Source organism: Ailuropoda melanoleuca, chromosome 13 (genome assembly GCF_002007445.2).
Source record: "Ailuropoda melanoleuca isolate Jingjing chromosome 13, ASM200744v2, whole genome shotgun sequence".
NCBI classification, from domain to species: Eukaryota; Metazoa; Chordata; class Mammalia; order Carnivora; family Ursidae; genus Ailuropoda; species Ailuropoda melanoleuca.
The window spans coordinates 89,130,806-89,157,465 of record NC_048230.1 but is presented as its reverse complement, the minus strand read 5'-3'; the positions used below and the strand labels follow the sequence as shown (position 1 = coordinate 89,157,465).

Genomic DNA, 26,660 nt, shown 5'->3' with positions numbered 1-26,660 from the left:
CACCCAAAGATCACCATAACTTTCCTGTAACCAAACCCAAAGACATGGAAATCTCTAACTTGCCAGACAAAGAATTCAAGATAGCAGGGGTGCCTGGGTGGCTCAGTCAGTTAAGCATCTGACTCTTGACTTTGGCTCAGGTCACAATCTCAGGGTTGTGGGATGAAGCCCCATGTTGGGCTCCATGCTAGGCATGGGGCCTGCCTGGGATTTTATCTCTCCCTCTCTCTCTGCCCGCCCCCCCAACCACTCATGTTCTCTCTCTCTCAAAAAAAAAAAAAAAAAAAAAAAAAAGAAGGAAGGAAGGAAAAGAAAAGAGAAACCCAACTATATGCTGCCTAAAAGAGACTCAATTCAGCTTTAAGGAAACACATAGACTCAAAGTGAAGAGAGGGAAAAAGACATTCCATGCAAGTGGAAACCAAAAAAGACTTTAAGCCAAATACAGAAACAAGAGACAAAGAAGGTCATTATGTCAATGATAAAGGGGTCATTTTATCAAAAAGATATAACAATCATAAATATATACAAACTCAATATTGGACCATCTAAATATACCAAGCAAATATTAAAAGATATGAAGGGAGAAATAGTACAATAATAGTAGGGGACTTCAATAGCTCTACTTTCAACAATGGACAGACCATCCAAGACAGAAAATCTACAAGGAAACGTTGGACTTGAACAGTACTTTAGACCAATGGCCCTAATAGGCATGCACAGAACATGCCATCCAACAGCAGCAGACTATACATTCTTCTCCAGCATACACAGAACATTCTCCATGATAGATCATATATTAGGCCACAAAACAAGTCTTAGCAAATTTAAGAAGACTGAAATCCTACCGAGTATCTTTTCCAACCATATGTTATAATACTAAAAATCAGTAACAGTAGGAAACCTGGACAATTCACAAATATGTGGACATTAAAAAAAAAAAGAAAAAGAAAACACCAAAAACCAACATTCCTGAAGAACCATGGAGTTGTTCCAAGGAGAAATCAAAAAGGAAATAAAAAATATCTTCAAACGAACAGAAATGTAAAGACAAAATACCAAAACCTACGGGATGTTGAAAAAGCAGTTATACACCTAAACATATGGGAGGGGGAAAAAAAGAGAGAGGGAAACAAACCATAAGAAACTCTTGATGATAGAGAACAAACTGAGAGTCGATGGAGAGAGGTGGGTGAGGGATGGGCTAGATGGGTGATGGGTATTAAGAAGGGCACTTGTTGTGATGAGCACTGGGTGTTCTTTTTTTTTTTTTTAAAGATTTTATTTATTTATTTGACAGAAAGACAGCCAGCGAGAGAGGGAACACAAGCAGGGGGAGTGGGAGAGGAAGAAGCAGGCTCCCAGCATAGGAGCCTGATGTGGGGCTCGATCCCAGAATGCCAGGATCACGCCCTGAGCCGAAGGCAGAGGCTTAAAGACTGAGCCTCCCAGGAACTCCATGGGTGTTCTATATAAGTGAGGAATTACTGAATTCTATTTCTGAAACTAATATTGCACTTTTGTTAACTAAAATCTAAATAAAAATTTAAAAAAGAAAAAAGCAGTTCTAGGAGGTAAATTTATAGCAATAAATGCTTACTATTAAGAAAAAAAAGATCTCAAATAAACAATGAAATTTATACTTCCAGGAACTTGGAAAAGGATATCAAATTAAGCCCAAAGTTAGCAGAAGGTAGGAAATACAAGATCAGAGCAGAAATAAATGAAATAGAAAAACAGTACAAAAGTTCAATGAAACTAAGAGTTGATTTTTGAAAATATAAACAAAATTGACAAATCTTTAGCTAGGCTAAGAAAAAAGAGAGAAAACTCAAAATCAGAAATGAAAGAGAAGACATTACAACTGGTAACAAAGAAATACAATCTTAAGAGACTACAATGAACAACTGTATAGCAACAAATTGAACAACCTAAAATAAATGGATAAGTTCCTAGAAACATACAACCTACCTAGACTGAAACATGAAGAAATAGAGAATATGAACAGATGAATAACAAGTAAAAAGAGTGAATCAGCAATCAAAAACCTCCTGCCAAAGAAAAGCCCCAGACCAGATGGTTTCACTGGTAAATTCTACCAAATATTTAAAGAAGAACTGACACCGATCCTTCTCAAACTCTTCCAAAAAATTGAATATATTATGAGGCCAGCATTACTCTGATACCAAAGTCAGACAAGAACATTACAAGAAAACTATAGACCAATATCCCTGATGAATACTGATGCAAAATTCTCAGCAAAACATTAGCAAGGTGAATTCAACGCACATTAAAAGGATCATACACAACAGGATTTATCCCTGTGATGCAAGGATGGTTCAATATACACAAATCAATAAAAGTGATATACTACACTAATAGAAAAATAAAAATCATATGATCATCTCAACAGATGCAGATAAAGCATTTGACAAAATATCACATCCCTTCATGAGAAGAATGCTCAATAAACAGGGTATAGTAGAAAAAATATTTTAATTAAATAAAGGCCATTTATGACAAGCCCATAGCACATCACACTCAACAGAGAATGGTTGAAAGCTTTTCCCCTAAGATCAGCAGCAAGACAATGGTTCCCACTCTCACCACTCCTACTCAACAGAGGACTGGAAGTCCTATCCAGAGAAATCAGGCAAGAAAAGGAAGTAGCAAAGTAGTAGTGAGTAGAAGTAGCAAAAGTGTCTTTGTTTGAAAATGATATATGATCTTATATATAGAAAATCCTGGGGCGCCTGGGTGGCACAGCGGTTAAGCGTCTGCCTTCGGCTCAGGGCATGATCCCGGCGTTGTGGGATCGAGCCCCACATCAGGCTCTTCCGCTATGAGCCTGCTTCTTCCTCTCCCACTCCCCCTGCTTGCGTTCCCTCTCTCGTTGGCTGTCTCTATCTCTGTCAAATAAATAAATAAAATCTTAAAAAAAAAATCCTAAAGACTCCACCAAAAATCTGTTAGAACTGATAAATGAATTCAGTAAATTTGCACACCTGAAAAAGAAATAAAGAAAACAATCCTATTCACAATAGTACTAAAAACAATTGAATTAGAAGAATTAACATTGTTAAAATGTTCATACTACCCAAAGCCATCTCTAGATTCAGTACAATCCCTATCAAAATTCCAATGGTGTTTTCATAGAAATAGAACAAACTATCCTAAGATTTGTATGCAACCACAAAAGATACCAAACGAAAAAAGCTGGAAGGATGCCTGGGTGGCTCAGTCAGTTAAGTGACCAACTCTTGATGTCAGCTCAGATCTTGAGCTCCATGAGATCCAGTCCCAGGTCAGGCTCCACACTCAGCAAGCAGTCTGGCTTGAGTTTCTTTCCCTCTCCCTACGCCTCTCCCCCTGCACGCGCGCTCTCTCTCTCTCTCTCAAATAAACAGAGGTGCCTGGGTGGCGCAGTCAGTTAAGTGTCTGACTCTTGGTTTCAGCTCAGGTCATGATCTCAGGATCCTGAGAAGGAGCCCCATGTCGGCTCCACGCAGCACTGAGTCTCCTTGAGATTCTCTCTCCTTCTCCCTGCCACTCCCACTTGTGCTCTCTCTCTTTCTCTAAAATAAATAAATAAAATTTTTTAAAAAATTAAAATAAAAAAATAAATCTTTCAAAAAAAGAGCAAAGGTGGAGGCACCATACTTTGATTTCAAATCATATTACAAAGCTATAATAATCCAAACAGTACAGTACTAAGATAAAAGCAGACACAGAAACCAGTGGAACAGAATCGAGAGCCCAGAAATAAACACCCGCATATATGAGCAACTAATATTTAACAAGGGAGCCAAGAATACTCAATGGGGAAATTACTGTCTCTTTAATAAACAGTATTGGGAAAACTGATTATACATATGCAGAAGAGTGAAATTGGACTCCATCTCACACCAGTCACAAAAATTAACTCAAAATGGACTAAAGACTTAACATAAGACTTGAAACTGTATAACTACTAAAAGAAAACGTAGGAAAGAGGCTCCTTGACATTGTTCTTGGCAACAACTTTTTTAATATGACACCAAAACCAGAAGCAAAAAAAGCAAAAATTAATAAGAAAGATGACACCAAACTAAAAAGTTCCTACACAGCAAAAGGAACAATCAACACAATGAAAAGGTAATCTACAGAATGGGAGAAAATGTTTGTAAACCATATACTGGAATATTAGGTGGGGGTTAATATCCAAAATGCATAAAGAACTCATACAATTCAACAGGGGAAAAAAGATGCAACTTAAAAATGGACAGAGAACCTGAATAGACATTTTTTCCAAAGAATACATACAAAGGATCAACAAGTACATGAAAAGATGCTCAACTTCACTAATCATGAAGAGATGAAAATCAAAACTACAATGAGATATGTCCTTACATCTATTAGAATGGCTATCATCACAAAGACAAGCGATAACAAGCATTGGCAAGAATGTGGAGAAAAAGTAACCCCCATGGGGCCCCTGGCTGGCTCAGTCGGTAGAGCATGTAACTCTTAATCTCAGGAGTTGTGAGTTCATGCCCCATGTTGGGTGTAAAGATTACTTCAAAACAAGATCTTAAAGAAAAAAAATGTAACCCTCATACACTGTTTCTAGGAATGTAATTTACTACAGCCAGTACAGAAAACACTATGGAGGTTTCTCAAAATATTAAAAATAGAACTGCCATATGACCTAGCAATACTACTTTTGGTTGTATATCCAAAAGAAACAAAAACAGGATCTCAAACAGATACTTGCACTTCTGTGTTCATTGTAGCATTATTCACAATAGCCAACATATGGAAACAACCTAAGTGTCCTTCAACAGATGAATGAATTAAAAAATGTGATATTTATGCATACAATGGAATATTATTTGGCCATGAGAAAAGAAGGAAATCCTGCCATTTGCAACAACATGGATGGTCCATGATGGCATTATGCTAAGCACAATAAGTCAGAGAAAGGCAAATACTATATGATATCACTTATATGTGGAATCTAAAAAAGAACACAGAAACAGTAAAATTGTGGTTACCAGGGGTTGGGAGGTGAGTGAAATGGGGGGATGTTGGTCAAAAGGCACAAAACTTCCAGTTATAAGATGAATAAGTTCTGGGGATCTAATGTATAGCATGGTGATTTTAGTTAACAATATTGTACTATATATTTGAGAGTTGCTAAAAGAACGGATCTTAAACATTTTCACCACAAAAAGGTACTGGTAATCACGTGACATGAGGGAGGTGTTAGTTAACTCTATGGTGTAATCATTTTACAATATATAAATGTATCAAATCAACACCGGGTACACCTTAAACTTACACAATCATATATGTGAATTATATCTCAGTAAAGCTGGAACAAATAAATAAAAGCCTTCTATAAAAAACAAAGGCCTGACTAAACTAGATTTGTCCATTAGGTCTGCATAGAATCATTACTTCTCAGTAGTTTTGTTTCATCATGTAAAGACACAGTTTTCAAAATGTTTTAGGAATTATAGTTTTGCTGCTGGGCCCAAATATTCCCTGACTCCTCCTTTTTTCATTAGGCTGAAGCTGTAAGTCAAATGAAAATATACGAAAGTCCTTAAAGAAGAATGCAAAAACCTAAATATGAAAAAATAAAAGTAAAAAAACCCTTTCAATGGAGAAGGAAACAAATATTATGAACTAGGACTTCAGAATCTAATTTTTAGGGCCAGTTCTCACATTAAGAAACTAATGCCTTTATCTAAGGTCATCCTGTCCTTAACCAGATATGTTTTCATTTTCCATCACGTAGATAAATGTTTCACCACCTGGACTGCACACTGGAACCATATGGGAGCGTTATAGAAATGCTGATTGTGTCTCACCCCAAGAGACTGATCTACTTGGTACATCCTAGCATCAGGATTTTTAATTGAGATATAATTCACCTATAAAAATAAACCTTTAAAGAGTATACAATTCAGTAGCTTTTTTATATTCACAAAGGTATATACCTTCAACCACTAATTCCAAAACGTTTTCGTCCCCTGCTTCCCCCATAAAAAAACCCATACCCTTTATTAGTTATTCTCCATCCACCTCTTTCTCTAGCCACTGATCTATTTTTCTGTTTCTATGGACTTGTTTTTTTAGGCTGTCATATGAATGGAATCATACAATACGTGGGCTTTGAGGTCTGGATGCTTTCACTTGGCATAATGTTTTCAAGGTTCAAACATGTTATAGCATGCATAGTCCTTCATTCCCTTTTATCTCCTAATAATATGCCATTGTACGGCTATACCAACTTTTGTTTATTCATTCATCAGCAGATGGACATTTGGGTTGTTTCCACTTTTTGGCTATTATGAATAATGCTGCTATGAATGTTCGTGTACGTGTTTTTGTGTGGACATGTATTTTCAATTTAGGAGTGGAACCGCTGGGTTAAATGGTAATTCTATGTTTCACTTTTTGAGAATATGCCAGATTGTTTTTTAAAGCGGCTATGCCATATTATAATCCCACCCGCAGTCTATGAGGGTTCCACTTTCTCCACATCCTCACCAACACATGTTATCGTCCCTCTCTTTTATTATAACCACCTTAGCAAGTGTGAAGTGGTATCTCACTGTGGTGTTGGTTTGTATTTCCCTGATGACTGATGGTGCTGAGCGCCATTTCATGAACTTATTGGCCATTTGTATATCTTTTTTGGAGAAATGTCTATTCAAATCCTTTGTCCACATTTTATTTAGATGATTTGTCTCTTTATTGCTATATGAGCGCATTATATACTCTGGATACAAGTTCGTTGGCATGGAGAGAGTCTAAAAGCCTCCCCGGTGGTTCTCACACAAACCAAGCTTGAGAACCGCTGAAGTAGAACCAAGTTTCAAACGGATCATGTTATCAGAATAAAAGAACTTTTGATTCCAAGTTTTCCAAGAAAAGTAATATTCTTTAAATAGTTCTTACAGTTTTGTCAAATAGAGAAATCAGTGTATGAAGAATCTCAGAATGATCACCCTAGAAGTAAAACTACTGAATTCCCGCCTTTGAATGCTTTTCAATAAACTGGCACAAAGCAAAGGTCAAACATCCACTTGAAAACAAAAACTAATTTGTGGTCATCTTTGCCATAGAACCTTGGGATTTTATGAATGAAGTATTCAGGTGTAGGGCTGGGTATCCAAGGGTTCTATCCATGTTGATTATTATGATATACAAAAGGCAACACAAAAATTCATTCAAAATAAGATTATCTTGTCAAAAACAATCTTCAGTTCAAGCTTATATAAACCTTTTTTAAATGCCTTGACAGAAATTGCCATCTATATTTCTCATGTGATGCAAAGAGAACATCTTAGCTTACATTTGAATTGCTTTCTTTTCTTGATTCCTAAAACCATCAACAAAAGTCTGACCTTGTGAGATCCCTGTACGCAAGTCAACAATGAGTCATTTGGAGGAGAGCTTCAATCCTTAAAAACAGAGTATACAAATGTGGTCCCTGAACCAGCAGCATCAATATCACCCAGGAACCAGTGAAAAATGCACATTCTCAGGCTCATCCCAGACCTAAAAGGTCACACTGAGGGTGAGTCCCAGGAATCTGTGTTCTAATCACCCCAAGAAGTCATTTCAACGCATGCTCAAGTTTGGGTAATTACTACTTTAAAGTATTTTCCTCACCTTTCTCATACACACATAAAGCAGATGCCATTCGTCACAGCCCTATCCTTCCTAAAGCTGAACGGTCTCCACACATTCCCTAATTACCATCAGTTAGACAATTTCTCCATACCACTGAGCAGTCGCTGTGAATATCGCCATTTCATCATTTTCAACCCTTAAGAATGCCCAAAGCTTCAGATGGAGTGACATGAGGTAGAATGCCATCATATTTTTCAGGAAGGCCTACTTCAGCACATTCAAACCACCACAAAGGTCTAAAGATACCTCAACACATTTACATTTAGCTGTCAGAACTGGGATCGAATCCTCATTATCAAATCCTGTGGGGACAAATGCAGAGAAGGAAGCCACAGCTAGCTAGAACTCTGTAAGGGAGGAGTTCCCTCTGTGAATGCCTCTGGGGGCAAGGCAAGGATGAGAGACAGTCTCAAGAGTTGCAGAGTTGCCCACAGCGGCTGCCTAAGGAGCTGGGTCAGCCTGCTCACTGCTTTGAGCTGGGACACACTAAAGCTAGCTAACTTGCCAGCTCTCGACTGTGTCTCTTCTCCCCCCCTTCCCTCGGGTGTAGGTAGACCCCAGGGTCTACAGCTGTCAAATCACAGGGGGTGAGTTCCATCTTTCTTTACTGCCATCCCTACCTCCCATCTCAGTATAGCCTTCCAGGATGCATGTTATGGAATCAGGACACTTGTGAAGCATGTTCTCAATCAGTGGTCACAACAGACATGCTCATGAAGGCCAGGCTGGTATAAGGTGGGGAAGATGGCCAAAGGAGGGTCATGAACCCCCAGAGCACAGGGGGAATGGTGATGGGCTCGAGGGCACCTGCACTGTCTACAGCAGCAGCTGCTCCAAAGCTCCAACTCACTGGGGCCCAAGAGCAGGCCTTCTGGTTTTTCTAGAGAAGCCAGAAATTCCAATTGTTATGTATACTTTCCTAATTTGGAAATGCTAGCTAATACAACAAAACTTAATCATCTATAACCTAAATCAAATCATGAGAAAACAATGGACAAGTCCAAACTGAGAGATGCTGCACAACATAACTGACCTGTGCTCTTCAAAATGGTCATTGTCATGAAAAACAAAGACACACTGGGGAGGTGTTCTGATTACAGGAGACTGAAGACACAGGGCACCTGAGCGCAACAGATGATGTGGATTTACTTCTGCTATAAAGGACTGTCAGTACAACCGGAATAAGATCTGTTAGATTAGACAGTAGGACAGCAGGAATCATAACTGCTCCACCTGATCACTGTACTGCAGTTACATCAGAGAACATTCTTGTTTTTAGGAAATACACACTGAAGTATTTAGTGGTAAAGGCGCAACATCCACAACTTACTCTTAAATGATTCAGAAAAAAATATAAATAGTTCTAAAATAATACATATATGTATAATATCTATATTATGGTATAAATACATTTATGTTATAAGTAATATAAATATATATGTTTACATATAAAAATAGATAAATATAGAGAGAGAAAAAGCAAGCAAAGAGAATGATAAAGCAAATGTGGTAAAATGTTACCATTTAGGGAATTTTGGTACCTAGAAGTTTTCTATAAGTGTGAGATTTCATTAAAACAAAAAGTTAAAAAGAATTATTTTCCAAGTCAAACAAATTCCACGTGCCAGCAGGACGCTAGTCTGGGTTCTCTGCCCTCTGGGATCCTGGGGTCTCAGAAATCCCCCCAGACACCCTCAAGAATCTCTCTCTCTCTCTCACCCTAAATTCCATCCCTACCTTCAGGGGCAGGGCACAGAGTCCACAGCAGCCTGGTATCTGGAAGCACCTCACAAAAACCTACAAACCTAAAGCTAGGTCACACAGGGAAGGAGGGTGACGTCACTGCTCAGAAGCGGGCCTGGCACGCCACCTGGAAGTGCCTGAGGAAGCAGGGAGCGATGGCAGCTCCGGGGAGCTGGGCAATGTCACTTATTTCTTTCATTTTTCTCACTAAGCACGTCCCCAGGTGGATCAATCACTAACCTCACACACGACAGCATGATTCTCTTCGTCTTGGGCCTCTACTAGTTCAGCCAGGAAGTACTCGCCGTAAGTTTCCTTCAGAAGTGTGTCATGGCGCAAAAATATCGGCATGAGATCATCATGATCTTCTACCCTGTTTAATGCAAAGGCTTAATTAAGTTCAGTGTTCCTTCCTTCAGTGGAGCACCTACTATGTGCCAGAGCCTGTTCTAAATGCTGGGGACACAGCAACATGTTGATGGCATGATGCGGCATTCAAATAGGAGAAACACAATGACAATATAGCAAATATATTACTTCAAACATTTCAAATAGTGGTAAGTGCTCTAGGATGGAGAGTGACAGGGTCAAGTGGTCAGGGAAGACCTCTCTGAGGAAGGACATCTGAGGTGGAACCTGAATGAAGAGAAGGGCAGAGAGCTATGTCAAGGGACCTGGGGATAGAAAATCCCAGCATATTTGGATATGGAATGTAGGGCAGCATTTGTCATGAGACAAAGGACAAAAAGCTGGGGACAACTTTTCCCAAACATTTCAAGAACACTACTTCTATGACATTGCCCTCAGCATCCGTTTCCTCCCCCAAAAGAATTCCACTGTCTAAAGACAATTTCCTAGTATAGGTGCCTTCTGGAGTGACACAGTTATGTATTAAAGACTGAGAAGTACTAGCATAAGGAATATTTAACCTTGTTTATGCATTTATCCAACACTGGCCTGTGGTACCCTTTATTCCTATCAAGGTGGGTGGAGAACAGAAACCATGGTGCTCGCCAGCCCTTCTGACTCAGAGAAAGTTCCAGCAGCTCCCCTGTCATTTGGCAGGGTTCTAGGGCTGGTTCCTTTTTATCCTACTTGCCCTTTTAAACTAAGGCTTTTTTTCTGTGGCCCAGGACAGACAGGTCTGCTTATGGTCCCGGGTACTATCCCTGCTCACTGAAGTTCACAGCATCCAGGGTGGAGGTTCCCTTCATTCCTGTGTCTCTGTCTCTCTTGCCGTTCTCTGTGATCCCTCTACCATTTGTTGTGCTGGTCAGAAGCTGTTCAGTCAGGCCTCAGTTCTTCTTCAGGAGGAATTGTTCTGAAATAGCACTGATTTGGTGTGTCCATGGACGGGGTGTGTTCAGGGTCTTCCCATATCGCCATCTTGGACAGAAGTTTACCCTTTACTCCTTGAGACATCTCCACATCTCCCATAAAGGGGGAAATGCTGGTTTAAAAATAATGAAGCTCTGCTCACCATCTTGGAGACATTCACCAATGAGAATGTCTCACCATCCCGAGAATTTCCATTCTCAGGACTCTGTACAGTGACCTTGACAACCAGTGTGGGAGGAGAGGGAGTACCAAGAACCAGGCTTATGGTAGCACAGTGATGCTGACCCTTGGACTCCATTAACAGTCTTTTCTTCTTTTTAGTATACTCTTGGTTATATTTATATTTAGTATACTCTTGCTTATATTATATCTATTTACCTGTCTAGGATGTTTGTATACTTAATTCCTGATACTTTTCTTATTAAAATATTCTACCTTTTTGCTTCCCTGTAATATATCTGATTTGGCTACTAACTTCTATCTCTTCTTCCCTTTACTTCATTACTAGACCATCTTCATCATCCTGATGATCTTTGTTCTTTAAGATTTTATTTATTCATTTGAGAGGGAGAGAGTACAAGCAGGGGAGAGGCAGAGGGAGAGTGGGGAGAGACAGAGAGAGAGAGAGAAGCAGACTTCCACTGAGCAGGGAACCTGATGTGGGGCTTGATCCCAGGACCTGGAGATCATGACCTGAGCTGAAGGCAGACACTTAACCATCTGGGCCACCCAGGCATCCACCTATTTGATCTTCAAATATATTCTCTTTGACACTAATAGTAGGTTCATCTGAGTGAATCATGTGTATATAAAGCTCAGGACCTTATCCAGTTTATCTCTGTTGCTATACTTCTCATAGCAACCCCAGGAGGTAGGCATTGCCATCTTCACTCTGTCGATGGAGGAGAGCAAGGCTCATAGGAATGATGAAATGCTCCAACTGAGATGACAGAAATAGCTGGCAGCAGAGCATGCTATGAACTCAGGTCAGTTTAGACCCTGCCATCACATACTACACTAAGCCAACAACACACTTCAAAAATTTACTTCAAAAAATTACTTTGACATTCCTTTTGAAAATGGGCAGCAGGAAGCATGAGCACAAGCAAAACAGTTGAGAGGAGACTTTGGCACAAGGGCCAAAGGTCAACACCATGGGCTCATCTACCCAGCTCTGCCACAATTCCTGGATCAGATTCCGTCCTTCCTGCCACAGCTCTACTCTCCACATCTAAATGCTTTAAAGCAGACAACTCCATGCACTCTGGATGAAAATCTCTACCCTGTATCCATGATGAAACCTTTACTTCTGGTGACAGAGACTCATCTGTTGGAATGATGTTGGTTTTTCAACAGCAATAAGCATCTTGATGGAAGCATCATCTTGATGGAAGAAGTACATATTTGAAAAACTAGATTTCTGCAATATAAAACCTCAGATGCAGGAGAAAGCTAGCCAACAGAGCATGGTACAAGAAGGAAAAAACAAAGAGAAGATGACAACCAGGGGGCTTAAACATAACTCCTCAGGTTGAACCTTATTCTTAACCTCTTGTCAACAGTCTCTGGAAGGAGAGACAGTAGAGGGCCCTAGTCTAGGCAACCAGGATATTTGCTTGTTATACTATACTATCAACCTGGCAATGATCTCATCACCAACCGTCTCGTTCCACATGCCAGAACATCAGAGGGATTCTCTAGTGATGAGTCTAAAACGTGGAGCCAGAACTGAGTCATGTACAGAATTGCTGCATCACTAATTGTACACCTGAAACTAATGTAACACTGTGTGTTCATTACAATGTGTTACACATTACACATTATTTTAATAATAATGACTAACTAAATAAAAACATTTAAACATGGAGCCAGAAACAAACACCAACTCTGTCTTCAGGATGGGCGGGACTGTACTCTGACACCATAGCCATTTCACAAGCTATTTCAGCCCCACACTAATTTTTTAAAGTAGTCTTTGACTACCTGCCCATCTACTTCTGTGTATACACAAGCACTGTGAGAGCTACCAGTGGCCACCTCTGGCTGGGCATACCAAAGCTCCACATAAATGCATTGAAGGCTTGCAGTGCTCTTTTGAAAAGATTGGAGAATAAATGAGACAGTGTAGTGGTGAAAGCCTGGGCTGGAAGCCAGAACGCCTAAGTCTGGATTTACTGTGACCTTGGGCAAATCACTTAACCTCTCTGTGCCAGAGTTTTCTCTTTGTCATAAAGACAGTAAATTAAATGGTGAGATAATAATGTGTGACGTGCTACTGTTATTACTACTGCTTAGGTAGGAAGGGTCAATAAAAACTGAAGAACGTTTATAATCAATGCATGGAGAGGAAGAGGTTATCACTACAGACGCTTGAATCATTGTACTGGTTCCCCACTGCCACTGTAGGTATAAACTTTCCTATTCTGTCCACTATCACTAATCTGTTTAAAACTCTGCTTTCTTTATCTCACTTCCTTACTCAAAAACTTTTGCTAGCTCCCACTATTTCTGGGATGAACCCAGAGCCCTTAGCCTCATTTTTAAAGCCTCTTTCCATCATTATGACCAACAATAACACCAGCTGATCTACTCATTGTCCGTAAAAAGGGACCTCACCATCTTCCCTCCTTCTGTCTCCGTCCCTAATCCAGCACTGTGACTCCCTCACTTATTCCAAATTCTGGCATCCTTAAAGGCTCACTTCCCCTCCCCTCCATACCCTCTAGTGGTTCATCTTCCCAGTTTCCTTTCCCAGGAACCTAATGACAGGGTCAAAACTGGTTATCTATTGTCCGCTTTTGTATTAATGTCAAAGAACAGCATGTTGCCAACCAAGGAATATGCTCTTTGGGGACAGAGACAGAGTCCTGTGCTTCTCTGTAACAAAGGTTAACCAAGACAATCTGAACCCTCTTCTCAACTAGACTTCAACTTCGGCCTATAAAGACTTGAACAAACACCCACATACTTTCTCTGAGCTCAAGGCCACACCTGAGGATGACCCCAGCCCCCCTTGAAGTTCCTTCCTGAGAAAGCAAGGCTGCGGAAAGAATTTCCTATTTGTTCCAGCCAACACCTGAGGGTGGGGCCCCTGCCTCCCAGTCTCTGGGGAGGGCAGGAGCCTAACTTCAATAAGCTCCAGCTACCAAACTCAAATGGGTTTTACAAGGAATAACCCCACTTCCCACGTCTTGTAATTTTTCCTTCCCCTGACTCTACTGAGACTCTCCTCGCCCCCTCCCAATTCCCTCATTTTCTCTTTTAAAGGCCCAGTCACCTCTGTACAAACCAAAGTTTAGTTCAGTTCACACTACACGCTTTTCCCTATTGTAATAGTTATAACCGTTTAAAATCTGTCCTTACCACTTTAACCAGTCTGGCTTTGTTGACCTTTGACACCTGCGTACCCTGTAGGCCATAGCACAGGAGCAACAGTGATGCCAACGTGGGCGGGGCCCTTCCCATCCCCAGGATATGTGGGTATCGCACATGCACTGACAGCTCTGAGGGGTGCCATTACTAAGCCCGTTTTCCAGGTGAGGGACATGTGGCCTGAGGGGAGCCCACAACCCTGTACTGACTGAGAAACCTGCCCAGGCACTTCAGTGCTAAGCCTTGGTTTCTCATCTACTAAACAGGCAGGGACAAGGACAACAGGGAGGGTACAATGTAGTGATACAAGGGACTCTGCAGGCAGTAAGCCCTCTGCAGCACTTGCTCTGGGGAGATTTCACATTCCCCTGCCACATCCCACACCACCTGGAAACCCCCTCTGACTGGCTCCTCCCCACCCCCAGCACTCAGGACCTCTCTCAAAGAGCCTAGAGCATCCACTGCATTCCAGAAACCACTTCCCCACTTAACCTGCCAAAAGGGTGCTGTTAACAGAGGGGAGCTTAGATTCTAAAAGAAATCCATTTTCAAACACTTTGCCAAAAACAAAACTCCACATTGATATTAAGAGAGATTACTGTTGTAAATAATGGGAAAATAATTCAATATCCTAGTCCTTTTAAGTGAATCGAGACACCTATCATATAGAAAACTCCAAAATCGACTGTGTACCATAGGCTTTTATCTACATAGGATGAACACAAAAATAATACTCCATGGATATAAAAAAACGAAATAAAGGCTCAGAGAGACCCAAGGCCGTACACCTAATCATGAGCTCCCTGCAGCCTACTAACAAAGTTATCCATAATCACACCATACTACTAATTCTGCTGGGAAAAATAACAAGAAAATCTCCAAACTGCGGAGTTCTAAAGAGTCTCTCCGTTCAGCTCTTCCCCAAAATGGACACTGGAACTTGTTCTGCCAAATGCATTCCTTGGGGCAATCGATAATTTACGATCTTGCATCAGCCCCAGTGCTAATGATAAAGTATGACATCAGCCTTGCAGAGTCTCAAATGGCATATGACAAAGTCCGGCCCCACAGAAACAAAACACCCCAGCTACAAAAAGCAATTCATCCAGTAAAATGTTCCAATTCGAGCACTTGGAGGTGATGAGCGCTGCCTGCCTCTGGGACAGCAGAGCAGCGACTCTATGTGAATTCGTTCGGCATAGTGCAGCCGTGTGTCCACCTATGTCAGGTTATAGTTCATCAACGTAAAGTACAATGGGAACGATACCACTTTTCTGGGTGAAAAGCAACATTCTTTTATATCTTCCATTCAGGAAGTGGCTTGGAGAAGGCAACAATGTGCTTGTTAATGTAATTCAATTACAGAATATTTTATTTTACCTTGTTTTCAGGAAATAAGAGGTCCATCCCGTAAAGACTGGTTGATTGCTCAGGTACCTAAATGTCTATCAGACTCTGACAAATGCACCAGATGAAAATGGGAGTAGAATCCAAAGCATGAGGAAATCAACACATCTCTTGGGGTGTGGGTGTCCTCTAACCCCAGGGGAAGGCAAGGTGGAGGATGACAGGAACGGGATGGCTCTCCCTTGCTTCCTGGCGGGACATGGTCTCATCATTTTCACTAGGTCAGTTAGCTGGGCTTTCAAAGAATATCATGACGCCTGGAACCCACAGAACTTTCCCAGCTGACTGGCATGGTCTCTTGGTGACAGGGAGGCCCTCAGATTGCTTCAAAGCTTCAGCATCCTGACCACTCCTCTGTATAATTACAATCCTAGAGGAAAATCCACAGGCTAGCTTCCCTCCAGGGTGGGAAATGCACATTGTTTCCTTGCCAGCAAAGAAAGCATTGCGAATTCACAGATGGAAAGTTCACACTTAAGGACTGGAATGACAGCAGCAGCAGGGGCGAGCCACCTTTGCATTCAGAGTATTGGCTCGGCCTCTCTTCTCCTGTCTGATGGTATTTTCCACATCCAGAGAGGATTTGCATTTCATTAGCTATACTTAAACATGTACTGTTGAAAAAGTGATTCTGATGTTACTTTAAATGCCTAAATATTGTATTTCTTTAAGTCTGAGAGTGTGTGTGCCTGTGCTGTAAGAAATCAGTGAATGAAGGAAAAAACTCACAAAGCATCTAATTTAGTGGTAGTCCTAAAGAAAGCAGTGTGTTTGGGTTAAAACAACCTTTTACTGTTTCAACCTGAGGTAGGAGAACCTAGAGTCAATCTTTTTCTTCAGATGCATAAAACAAAGCACCTTTTTCTTTCCAAGATCTCTTGTGACCTCTAGTGGTCTTCTTTAAGAAAATCAAATCCATCATTTCTCAACCACATATTCCACTTTAAAACTTGAAGATGGATTTTGGAACCATTTAGGTTCTACTCCTTGAAAAATGTCATGATTTTTAAAATGATGGAGGATTTTAAACCCTAAATGACTTCAAAGCACGTGCAAGGCCAGTAGCAGGCCTCTGCCATTTATACCACTAGGATCTGATCCAAAAGTCCATCTTGGCACGCCGACACTCCAGCTGGATTGTTAACCAGATTTTATTGGCTGGGTCACTTACCAGGACTCAAGAAGAGCAATGGTGAAGCTCCTAATTGCACTATCCCTTCTTTTTGAATGCTTTAGGATTCTAACTTAAGCATCAGAACATTCATTTATTTGAAATTGCTCAGAAGTCCAACACTTCAAGTGAGTTCCAAAAAAGCATGAGGCTGTCAAATGCTTAATAAAAATAATTGCTTTAAAAGGTGAAAATTTCATGTTTAAAAACCACCAATCTTATGCTTTAAAGCCCTAAATTGTCTTTCATCTATTTTACATAGCAATAACGTTGATGCAATCTGGTTAACCTTTATTATCGGCAGAAAAGCAGCACTCCATTTTAGTTATTTCACAACACTGACTGACAGCACATAATCCTTTCCTGGTGAGTCCTCCCCCACTCCCACAAAAGACTCGAAAAAGGTAGATTTTCCCCCAGAAAGACTATTCCTATGGTTTCTCAGTCTGAGAACACCTCAAATCCACCGAGTATTCATCAAGCCAGAAGCAGCTATGCTTTATTTCAAATATTATGCAAAATACAGAACAGTAATTTTAATATTCGTGTCTAAGTGGAGGGGCAGATTACAGCACAATTTTCCACATGGATAAATCAAAGAACTGGGACTGGGTGTTCCAGTGTTAATTCCCTGGTTCTGAACATGTTGCCAGGTAAACAGGGGAAGGCTAATTACATCCCAAACCTTTGTCTGGTCTAGTGTTTTAAGAACTGTGTCTTCACTGTTAATTATCAGTGCAAGTAACTATTGATAAGACAGATGTCAAAAAATCAATGTGGGGGAAATAAGAGAAAAGAAGCAGCCTAAGAGGATGCACAGCCATGCTCATCTGACCTGAAAAATCTTTTTTCCTGCATCCTTAAGGAAGGGAGATGATCTACACAAGCGGACTTTCTGGCTACCTGAAATTCTATACCTGCTAGTATCAAAACTTGAACGTGAACATTTTGGACAGAGGGCTTCTTAAAATGTGTCATACTCTCTTCACCTTCCAAGAGAAAACCATCAATTGTCATAACGTCACCATTCTCTCAGGAATTCACTACTGTATGCTCAATTGTCTTTTTATAAATGCCCCTACCTCCTTACAAAGTACCCACTGTCATCTCCTTGCCATCAGGACTGTACTCTTCTTGTGGCTTGCTACTTGCAGATTTCCTGTAGGCTGGGCAAGCAGGACATTTCACCATCAGAGGTTGAAGAGGCAAGACCTCAGGGCCAGGAATCAGGAAGGTTTAGTTCAGGCTGGGACAGCCTTGTCTCCTTGAAGGTTATAGTCCGTAACTCTAAAGTTTTCAAGGGCAAAGGAGGAAAGGAAGGAAGGGCTGGGATGGGAAGTAGGAAGTAGAGAAACTAATTCAAAACCGTCAGTTTACCACATGCTTACTAGGAGCCAACACTGGGCTGGGCACAGTCTACACCTGTTCTCGAGCAACCTACAACCTGAATGCCAAGTGGGGCATCAGTGAGTAGATTAGCAAAGATGTCGCCTTACTAAAAGTGAAAGAAATAGGTCATTTTTAGATAAGCTGCCTCTGTACATGTCAGTTTCAGTATTAGAATTATACACCACTTTCTATTACAATAACAGATTATATAGAATTATCTAACTAATTCTACAGGATTATCTATTACAATAATAGATAATAATACAATAACGTCTTGCCAAATATCTATGCTGAAAGTACTTAACCTTTAAAATTCCTCAAGAAAATGACAATTGCCAAGATCCAGATTTGGTATACTGCCTACATACTTTAAGAAAATACAGAGCTTCTGGGTTGGTGAACACATGGAGATTTGGGGAGAATGGCCCACCTGGATAGGGCACGGAAGCTCTGCCCCTTTCCCCACACCTTGCCCTGTACGTCTCTCCCATCTGACTGTTCCTGACTTATATCCTCTTAAAATAGACTGGTGACCTAGTAAGAGTGAAAAAAAAAAGTCAAGAAAATACTTTTGGAAATGTGCCTCCCCCACCTGCTATTCCTATCTACCCTACCCCCTAAAATCGTCTACTTTGTACACATACATTTAATCATCTATCCAGATAATTTCTAAACTGGAAATTTATTTTAAATTCAACTATTTTATTTCAGGCGAATCCTGTAAAACAGCACTCAAATCCACAAATATTTAGATAAATACAATTTAAAATAACAAGATATTGGCTTGACCTAACAGATTGGAAACAGTTTTAATAACTGAAAACATCCAGCATTGGTGAAGTATAAAGAACTAGACTCCACTCGTTAGAATATACATTGCTATGAATATTTTGGTTGAATAATTTGATAGCATCTATTTTTAAATCTTGTTATTTAATGTACTCTTACCCAGAAACTCCACTTCTGGAACCTATACTACAGGAAAAAAAAAAAAAAGTACCTGAAGATATACGTACAAGGCCATAGTACTACTTGTTATAGGAAAAAAATGAGGACAAATTTCCATAAATAAGGAATAATTAAATGACTATTAGAGCCATATGTTGAAATACCATGCAGCCATTAAAAAGAATAAAACTGATCTGGAAGGATGATGAACTGTTATATTAAATGAAAAATACAATTAACTGAACCTATGATCTTTACTACATACAGACAAAAAGACAAAGAGAGAATACACATATCCTACACGTGTGTGTAGTTACATACTCACATAGAAGACTGCAATGAGTAATTTTATTTTAAAAATTGTTCCAATTTGAAAATACAATTCATTTTATTAAATGAACCCATCCCCCAAGCTAATTAGCAAGTGGCAGAATAAAATGAAAGATTTTTAAATCAAATGAAGACAAAAGTTTGGCAATTATTAGACTACTTACAAGATCCTAAGCAATTAATTTATGTAAATTTCTCCTAACATAATAAAGAAACTGCCTACTTGTGAATACTTCTACAATAAAACTTCTTTAAAGACTGTAATTTCCTAAAGGGCAGGGAGGACCTATTTTCCTGTGCTGATACTCACAAAAGAATTGTCATAAATCAGGAAGGAGGATTTGAAAGGTGTGAGAGAATCCATTAAAAATATTATTTAAAAAATATATTTCACTCACAGAATTCCTTTTCTTCAGAATGCATTTGGCTTGTATTAGCATTTGTATCCTGACCAAAGGAGTCTTATAAAGACAATTATAATGTGAGTATTTAGCTATGAATTTTAAAAAAAGTAAAGAAAAATAGTTTTCTACAAGGAATTTTCTTCTCTCTTTTCCTAAATTAGGTGGATAATTTGTATCAATTTCTTTTACTCCTTGGTAATCTTTCTTCAGACACATGCCAGCTGGATCTCAGAATGCAAAGCAAATACTCTATGTGGACAGTAAAGATGGAACCACTTTACATTGTTTGAGTAGCGTTCATCACCTGCCTTCTTCTCTTTGCTTTCTTTCATCACCAAACTTCTCTAAAGACCAGTGGATATTCCCTTGCCTTCACTTCCTTGCCTCTTATTTATTCAGCTTGTTGCAACGTGCTTTCCAAAACCCAACTCTGCCCTTCAAGGAGGGACAAGACCAGACTCCAAACTAACAGGCTGGAGGTAGGGCACTGGGGACTAAGTGGCCACTGTTGATAGAGAGGAGCCAAAGGGATGAGCTTCACAGAAAGCTGAGCCCCAGACCCTGGGAAGACAGAGCTCAGAGCCATGAGGACAAGAGAAAAAGGAGAGAAGCAAATCAGGATGGGGCAGGGTTAGGGCTGGAGACCGGGGGAGAGGCCAGTGTCAGGGCAGGCAGCCACCCTCCCTCTCACCCAAAGTTCATTTGACTTTTCTTTAAAAGATAACAGAATTCTCCAAGTTATTATCATTTTTTTCCTTAAATGAGTTTTGGCAGATCGTGTTTTTTCAAGAATTGGCCCATTTCATCTAAATTGTTGAATTTACAGAGCCCTTATCCTTTTATGTCTGTAAGATCTGTAATGATATCACCTTTTTCATTTCTGATATTGGTAATTTGTCTTCTCTTTTTTCTTGGTCAGTTTGGCTAGAAGTTCATCAGTTTTATTCAACTCATCTGTATATTTTTAAATTTCTAAATCCAAAGGCCTCTTCTTTATACTCAAATTATTTGATTTCCCTGCATTATTTGCCAGACTTAAGAGTCTGACTTCTCTAAGACCCCTCTCCCTCTCTTCTAGTTTTCCACCTTATTATCATTAACAGCTCATTTTTACCTTTCAAAATTCTGCCTAGACCTCTACTTTTTCACTTTAAAATCTCCTCCTCAACTAGACAATCTCCTTTATTTTCATGACCTCCTCATTCATGAGAGAACCTGTATTTCCACCTCCCACCTCTCCATCTAATGTTATTATTTCTACTCTCAGCTAATGAACCCACCAACACCCCCATACTTGAAAACCCAAGTCACCATTAACTTGTTCACTTCCTTCGACTTCTCCATCCAGTTGGCAACCAAACTGCACTTTCCCCCTCAAACATTTCCTTGCATCCATGCACCGCTCCCCACCCCACCCCCCAACTGGATCTCTTTGACTTGTCACTGCCTGAATTCCAGCTAGGATCATCGTTTCTTGGCCAGACTGTTCTGTGCTCCTGCCTTATAATCCACTAACCACATGAAAAGTAAGTTATCTTTCACACCCAGCCCATAACACGCCTTTCATCAGTGCTCCCTGCTGGCTCCAGGATAAAGCCTTCTCATTATAATTCTTCCTTTGCCATGTAGTGACCTGCTCTTCCTCTCCACACCTTGAACAGCAGCCACACTTGCCTACTGCCTGCTAATAGACATTCCAGGTGATTTCCTCCTCCACAGCTTTGCCCAGTCTCTCCCTCTTACTAAACTCTGGCTCATCCTTTCTGACTGGGTTCAGAGGCTACCTTCTCTGTAAAACCTTATTTTAAATTATTTTTTAAATTGAGGCATAGTAACATACAGTAAAATGCACAGGTATTAAGTTGGGTGAGCTTTGGCAACTGCATGCTCCCCAATCAATATACAGAGCACTGCCTTTGGCCCAGAATTCCAGCATGTTCCTCCCAGTTGCACTCTTCCCTCCACCAGAGACAACCACTCATCTGTTCTCTATCTCTACAGATTAGCCGTTTGCTCATCACACAAGAGGAGTCAATAGTATATGGTCTTTGTTTCTATGCCTGCCTTCTTTCACTCAGCATGAGCTGAGATTGATCAGCCCTACTGTGTCTATAAGTTCATTGCATTTCATTGCTGAGAAGTATCACAAAGTTTGTAAATGTAAACACTTACTTGTTGATGGATATTTACATTTGGGGGAGGGGGTGGGCACAGAGGTTCTGTAGGAAGCTGTCTTCATCCTTCTCTGTTCTTTACTTTTCTAAGCCACCCAGCATTATAGTTTATTGTAGCTGGGTCTGTCTTCCCCATTTAATTTAATAGTTTTTTAAAGGTTTTATTTATTTACTTTAGAGAAAGAGAGAGAGAGAGATACTGAGAAAGCATGTTGGAGGATGTGGAGAAGGGATCCTTCTTACACTGTTGGTAGGAATGCAAGTTGGTACAGCCACTTTGGAAAACAGTGTGGAGGTCCCTTAAAAAGTTAAAAACAGAGCTACCCTATGATCCAGCAATTGCACTACTGGGTATTTACCCCAAAGATACAGACGGAGTGAAGAGAAGGGCCATATGCACCCCAATGTTCATAGCAGCATTGTCCACAATAGCTAAATTGTGGAAGGAGCCGAGATGCCCTTCAACAGATGACTGGATTAAGAAGAGGTGGTCCATATATACAATGGAATATTACTCAGCCATCAGAAAGAACGATTACCCAACATTTGCAGCAACATGGACGGGACTGGAGGAGATTATGCTAAGTAAAATAAGTCAAGCAGAGAAAGACAATTATCATATGGTTTCACTCACTTATGGAACATAAGAAATAGCAGGAAGATCGGTAGGAGAAGGAAGGGAAGAATGAAGGGGGGTAAACAGAAGGGGGAATGAACCATGAGAGACTATGGACTCTGGGAAACAAACTGAGGGCTTCAGAGGGGAAGGGGGGTGGGGGATTGGGATAGACCGGTGATGGGTATTAAGGAGGGCACATATTGCATGGTACACTGGGGTATTACATGCAAATAATAAATCATGGAACACTACATCAAAAACTAAGGATATACTGTATGGTGACTAACATAACATAATAAAAAATTATTATAAAAATAAATAAATAAATAAACCATACTTAAAAAAAAAAAAGAAAGAAAGCATGAGTTGGGGTGGGGGGCAGAGAGAAGAAGATGCAGGCTCCCTGCTCAGCGGGGAGCCTGATGCGGGGCTCAATCCCAGGACTCTGGGATCCTGACCTGAGCCGAAGGCAGACACTTAACCAACGGAGGCACCCAGGTGCCCCTATTTAACTTAATATTAATAATATTTCATTTCCTTGGGCACTTCCATGTGACTGGAAGTGTGCAAACTACTTAGTACATCCATCAGCTCATCCAATCATTGCAAGGATCCCATGCAGTAGACAATGTCCAAATACCCACTGACAAGGAGAAAACTGAGGCCTGAAAAGGCCAAGTTCCTTTTTTAAGTTAACCCATCTGGTGAGTAGTCGAATCAAGATCAGAATCTAGATCTCATGCCATCGTTGCAAATTCTCAACAACTATGCCATAATACTACATGCCTGGTAAATAGTAGGCTCTCACTTTTTCAAATTTTAAATTTAATACTTTCTAAATAAATTCAGTATTCTTGGCAACAGTTGACCCCAAAAGACACAATTTATTCTTCACTGATAAAACCAATCAACCACCCTTGTAAAATGATTTCAGATGCACTTTTATTTCAAAAAAGCCCTTTTATTTTGTTCACAATTTTGTGAGTCAGAAATCTGGAAGGACTCAGTTGGTCAGTCTTTGCTTGGGGTCTCTCCTGTGGCTGCAGTCACATGTCAGCTGGGCTCCAGATACATGGGGGCTGTCCTTGGCTGGATGTCCACAATGGCTCATTCATATGGCTGGCAGTCTATGCTGACTGTCAGCGGGAGCCATGCTGGGGCTGTCAACCCCAGGGCCAACATGTGGCCTCTCCAGCACAATGATCTCCCAAGATCACCTTGTGGGACAGCTTGCAGGATGGAAGATGGTGTTGCAGCCATTTTTGGAAAACAGAATCTGCCAGAGCCATCTCCTTAAGGCAGCTGAACTTTGGGGCATGTCATTGGGCCCATTGACTTTAGGTAAAGACTTTCAAGTTCCAAAATTCCTCTTTGGGGTCAATGTCAGGAAATAGGTGGGGTTTATTGGGAAAACTAAAAAGGCGGATTTATTTTTAAGGCTATTTGAAAGTTATTTCACCCAGTGTGGGGCCAAGGATTGTGTTTTCAGAAACCCGTTAAGTAGTAAATGTACAACTGTGCTGGGCACATAGCACCAAATGAGTCTCATCAGATATTTAGTCTTGTAAATTACGTCAGCAAGGGGAACTGTAAATATCTCCAAATGAAGTAATACTTATGGGCATTATAAAATAATTTAATCCAAGCTATAATCACTCGCAGTAAGAACTGGCAATTTAGTGACTCTTTGTAAGCTAAGTGTTGGGGTAAACCTGAGGTCAGAAAAGGCACTGCTCCAGCCTTACCTGGCATTGCGGATATGCAGCTGAGGGTAATGGTTGTGCCTGTGACATATATGCACAGCAAAGTCCTTATCATACGTCAGATTCGGAATGCTCCCCACTTGCTCAAACACAGTTATGAGAGTCGAGCCTAAATCACGGAGACAAAGAAATGTGGCCTCATTTTACCAAGGAATAATTTTCGGACTTCAGAACAAAATGTAACTTCCATTCTAAGTTGTATTTTAATTGTTATCAAACAGGCACATGATACATTTAGGACCCAGAGACCCTTCTTATTCCCATTCCCCAAAGCGCCATATTAAGCATGAAGTTTCCTATGTTGGTCTGGGGACAGGAGGTGGTTGCGTAGACCTTACCTAGGCTCATGTAGGATGGCACTATGAGGAATATGAAGTGCAGCTCTGGCACTGCCTTAAACACGGTCCTGGCGAGGGGAAGAGAAGGCAGGACAGGTGTTAATAACAGAGAAATCCTGTTAGCTGGCACTGTGTGAGACACATGCCTTCACTAAAAACATCAGATGTTCATAAATCCACCTGGGCTCCTCTGCTCCTTGCCTGCAAAGGCAAGAACATCCTCAAGGCAATTTCTTTTCCTTCTCTATGTTTCTTTAAATTCCAAAAGCCCTCTTTTCTGTCTGTTCTATTGAGGTAGAGAGAAGAAAGTGTGTCATATTCACGTGGCACACCAGATTTCTGCTGACATTAACCTTTGACCTGGCATCTGGATGGTCTGGTGTGACATTACAAAGTGACTTGAAAGCTGAGGCCACCACCCCCAAATGTCTGCAAAGGCTGTCAGAGACACAGCACCATCACCCTGCAGCCTGACTGATCATATTTCGACACGTCATATTATTCAGGATGCTTCTGCAGTCTGTCAGGTTAATAAACATTTCTAAAGAGAAGATTGAGGAAAACTATTTTTAGAAAACTCCAAACCTATGATGCTTTACTCTCCCTCCCCAAATCCATTTTTTTTTAAATGACTGCACTACCTGTTTGCTTCAAATGATGGTAGTGAAAGATGTGTGTCAAAGGGAGTGCTGACTGAAAGAAACAGATCGTTTTCTTTCAGAAATATCACTGCTGTTCAACAGAGAGGCTTTAATACAGCCATTAAGTTATAAGCAAATTAAACACCTCAAAGAATTTCATGTCCTTTGAAATATTTTAAAACTAGGCACATAGTCTCTTCTCTGTCATTTTGGCATTAACATTTGTCTATGGTGCTGGTGGCCAGCCCTCTGACGTCACTGTCTGCAAGACCCCAGCCACTCACCGAATAATCTCTTTGCAGCAGCCAATGGAATACTCATCCACAGCCACAAAGAGGTGCAGGAACAACGTGTTTAGAGGCTGTACAAGAAAGGAGAACATGATTAAAGGCTGAGTCAGCATTCGGGCCATGTCAGAGCAGGGTGGGAGGTGCAGGGAGGATTTGGGGGTGGCCACAGGCTCAGAGCTGCCCGGTTTTGGGGGTGATATTTTATGTCTATAGTGATGAGACACTCAGGCAGCGTTTGAACTATCTCACTGACTCCATTTGCTGCCTTCTGTCCTCCTAGCTTAGAATTATTCAAGGAAACAGGGATTGTAAATGAGTCCAGTGCATCCAGCCCTTCTTCCTGCCCTCGCGAATGGGGCTAGGGGCAGGGAAGTGCCTGCAGGGGAGTGAAATCGATTATTAACTCAGTAGTCTTGTCCTCGGGGGTGTCTATGCCAAGTGAAAGACAATCACCCATTCCCCGGGGCTCTTGAGTCAGCAGCTGCTGCTCTATTCAAGTGACACAAGAGAAAGATTCTCTTATGAATTTGAAGGATGGAAGGCAGATGCCACGTTATGAATCCAATGGCTTGTTTTGTTCAACATTCCCAGAGTCAGAATCAAATATTACTCTTGGGATCCAGAAAATCTGAGAGCTGGAAACTCAAAGTAGCAAGATTCAAACAGAACTTTAGGTTAACCTAAAGTTAAAATTAAAAAAATCTCTAGTTTTTAAAGAGCTTTGTCCCCTAACTTCTGAAGACATTTTAAGTGACCTCAATAATGAGCAGTTATTCCGTACATCTGCTCAACTCAGTGCCCCAGTGTTTATGGGCAAATCTTCAAATTCCAGAGATAATGCGAATGTGAGGTGGTTAACTGGTGGGGGTGGTGCTTGCACCTAGATCAGGAGAACAGGAGTGCTTCTGTGTTTCTTGTCTGCTGACCAATTTTATAGATAGCCTTGTGTTACCACCTGCACATATGTGTGTCTTGGTCTCCCCTCCTGCTGAATAGTGCAGGCCTCAGAAATACTCAGAAGGGGTGTTTATCAGACATAAAATGGCA

General features: G+C 40.7%; 1 protein-coding gene across 5 annotated transcripts in view; it reads right to left on the bottom strand.

Annotated features, from left to right (window-relative positions):
* Positions 1-26,660, bottom strand: part of CFAP61 (cilia and flagella associated protein 61) — a 293,467-nt gene that overhangs the window by 249,163 nt on the left and 17,644 nt on the right. For 4 of the 5 annotated variants that reach the window (XM_011225478.3, XM_034641778.1, XM_034641779.1 and 1 more), the window contains 4 exons: positions 25,608-25,684; positions 24,683-24,750; positions 24,327-24,453; positions 9,670-9,802 (listed from right to left, as the gene is read on the bottom strand). In XM_011225478.3, the coding sequence (XP_011223780.1) occupies positions 9,670-9,802; positions 24,327-24,453; positions 24,683-24,750; positions 25,608-25,684 (405 nt within the window). The remainder of the gene's footprint in view (positions 1-9,669; positions 9,803-24,326; positions 24,454-24,682; positions 24,751-25,607; positions 25,685-26,660) is intronic. The other variant, XM_034641781.1, reaches the window with a different exon arrangement.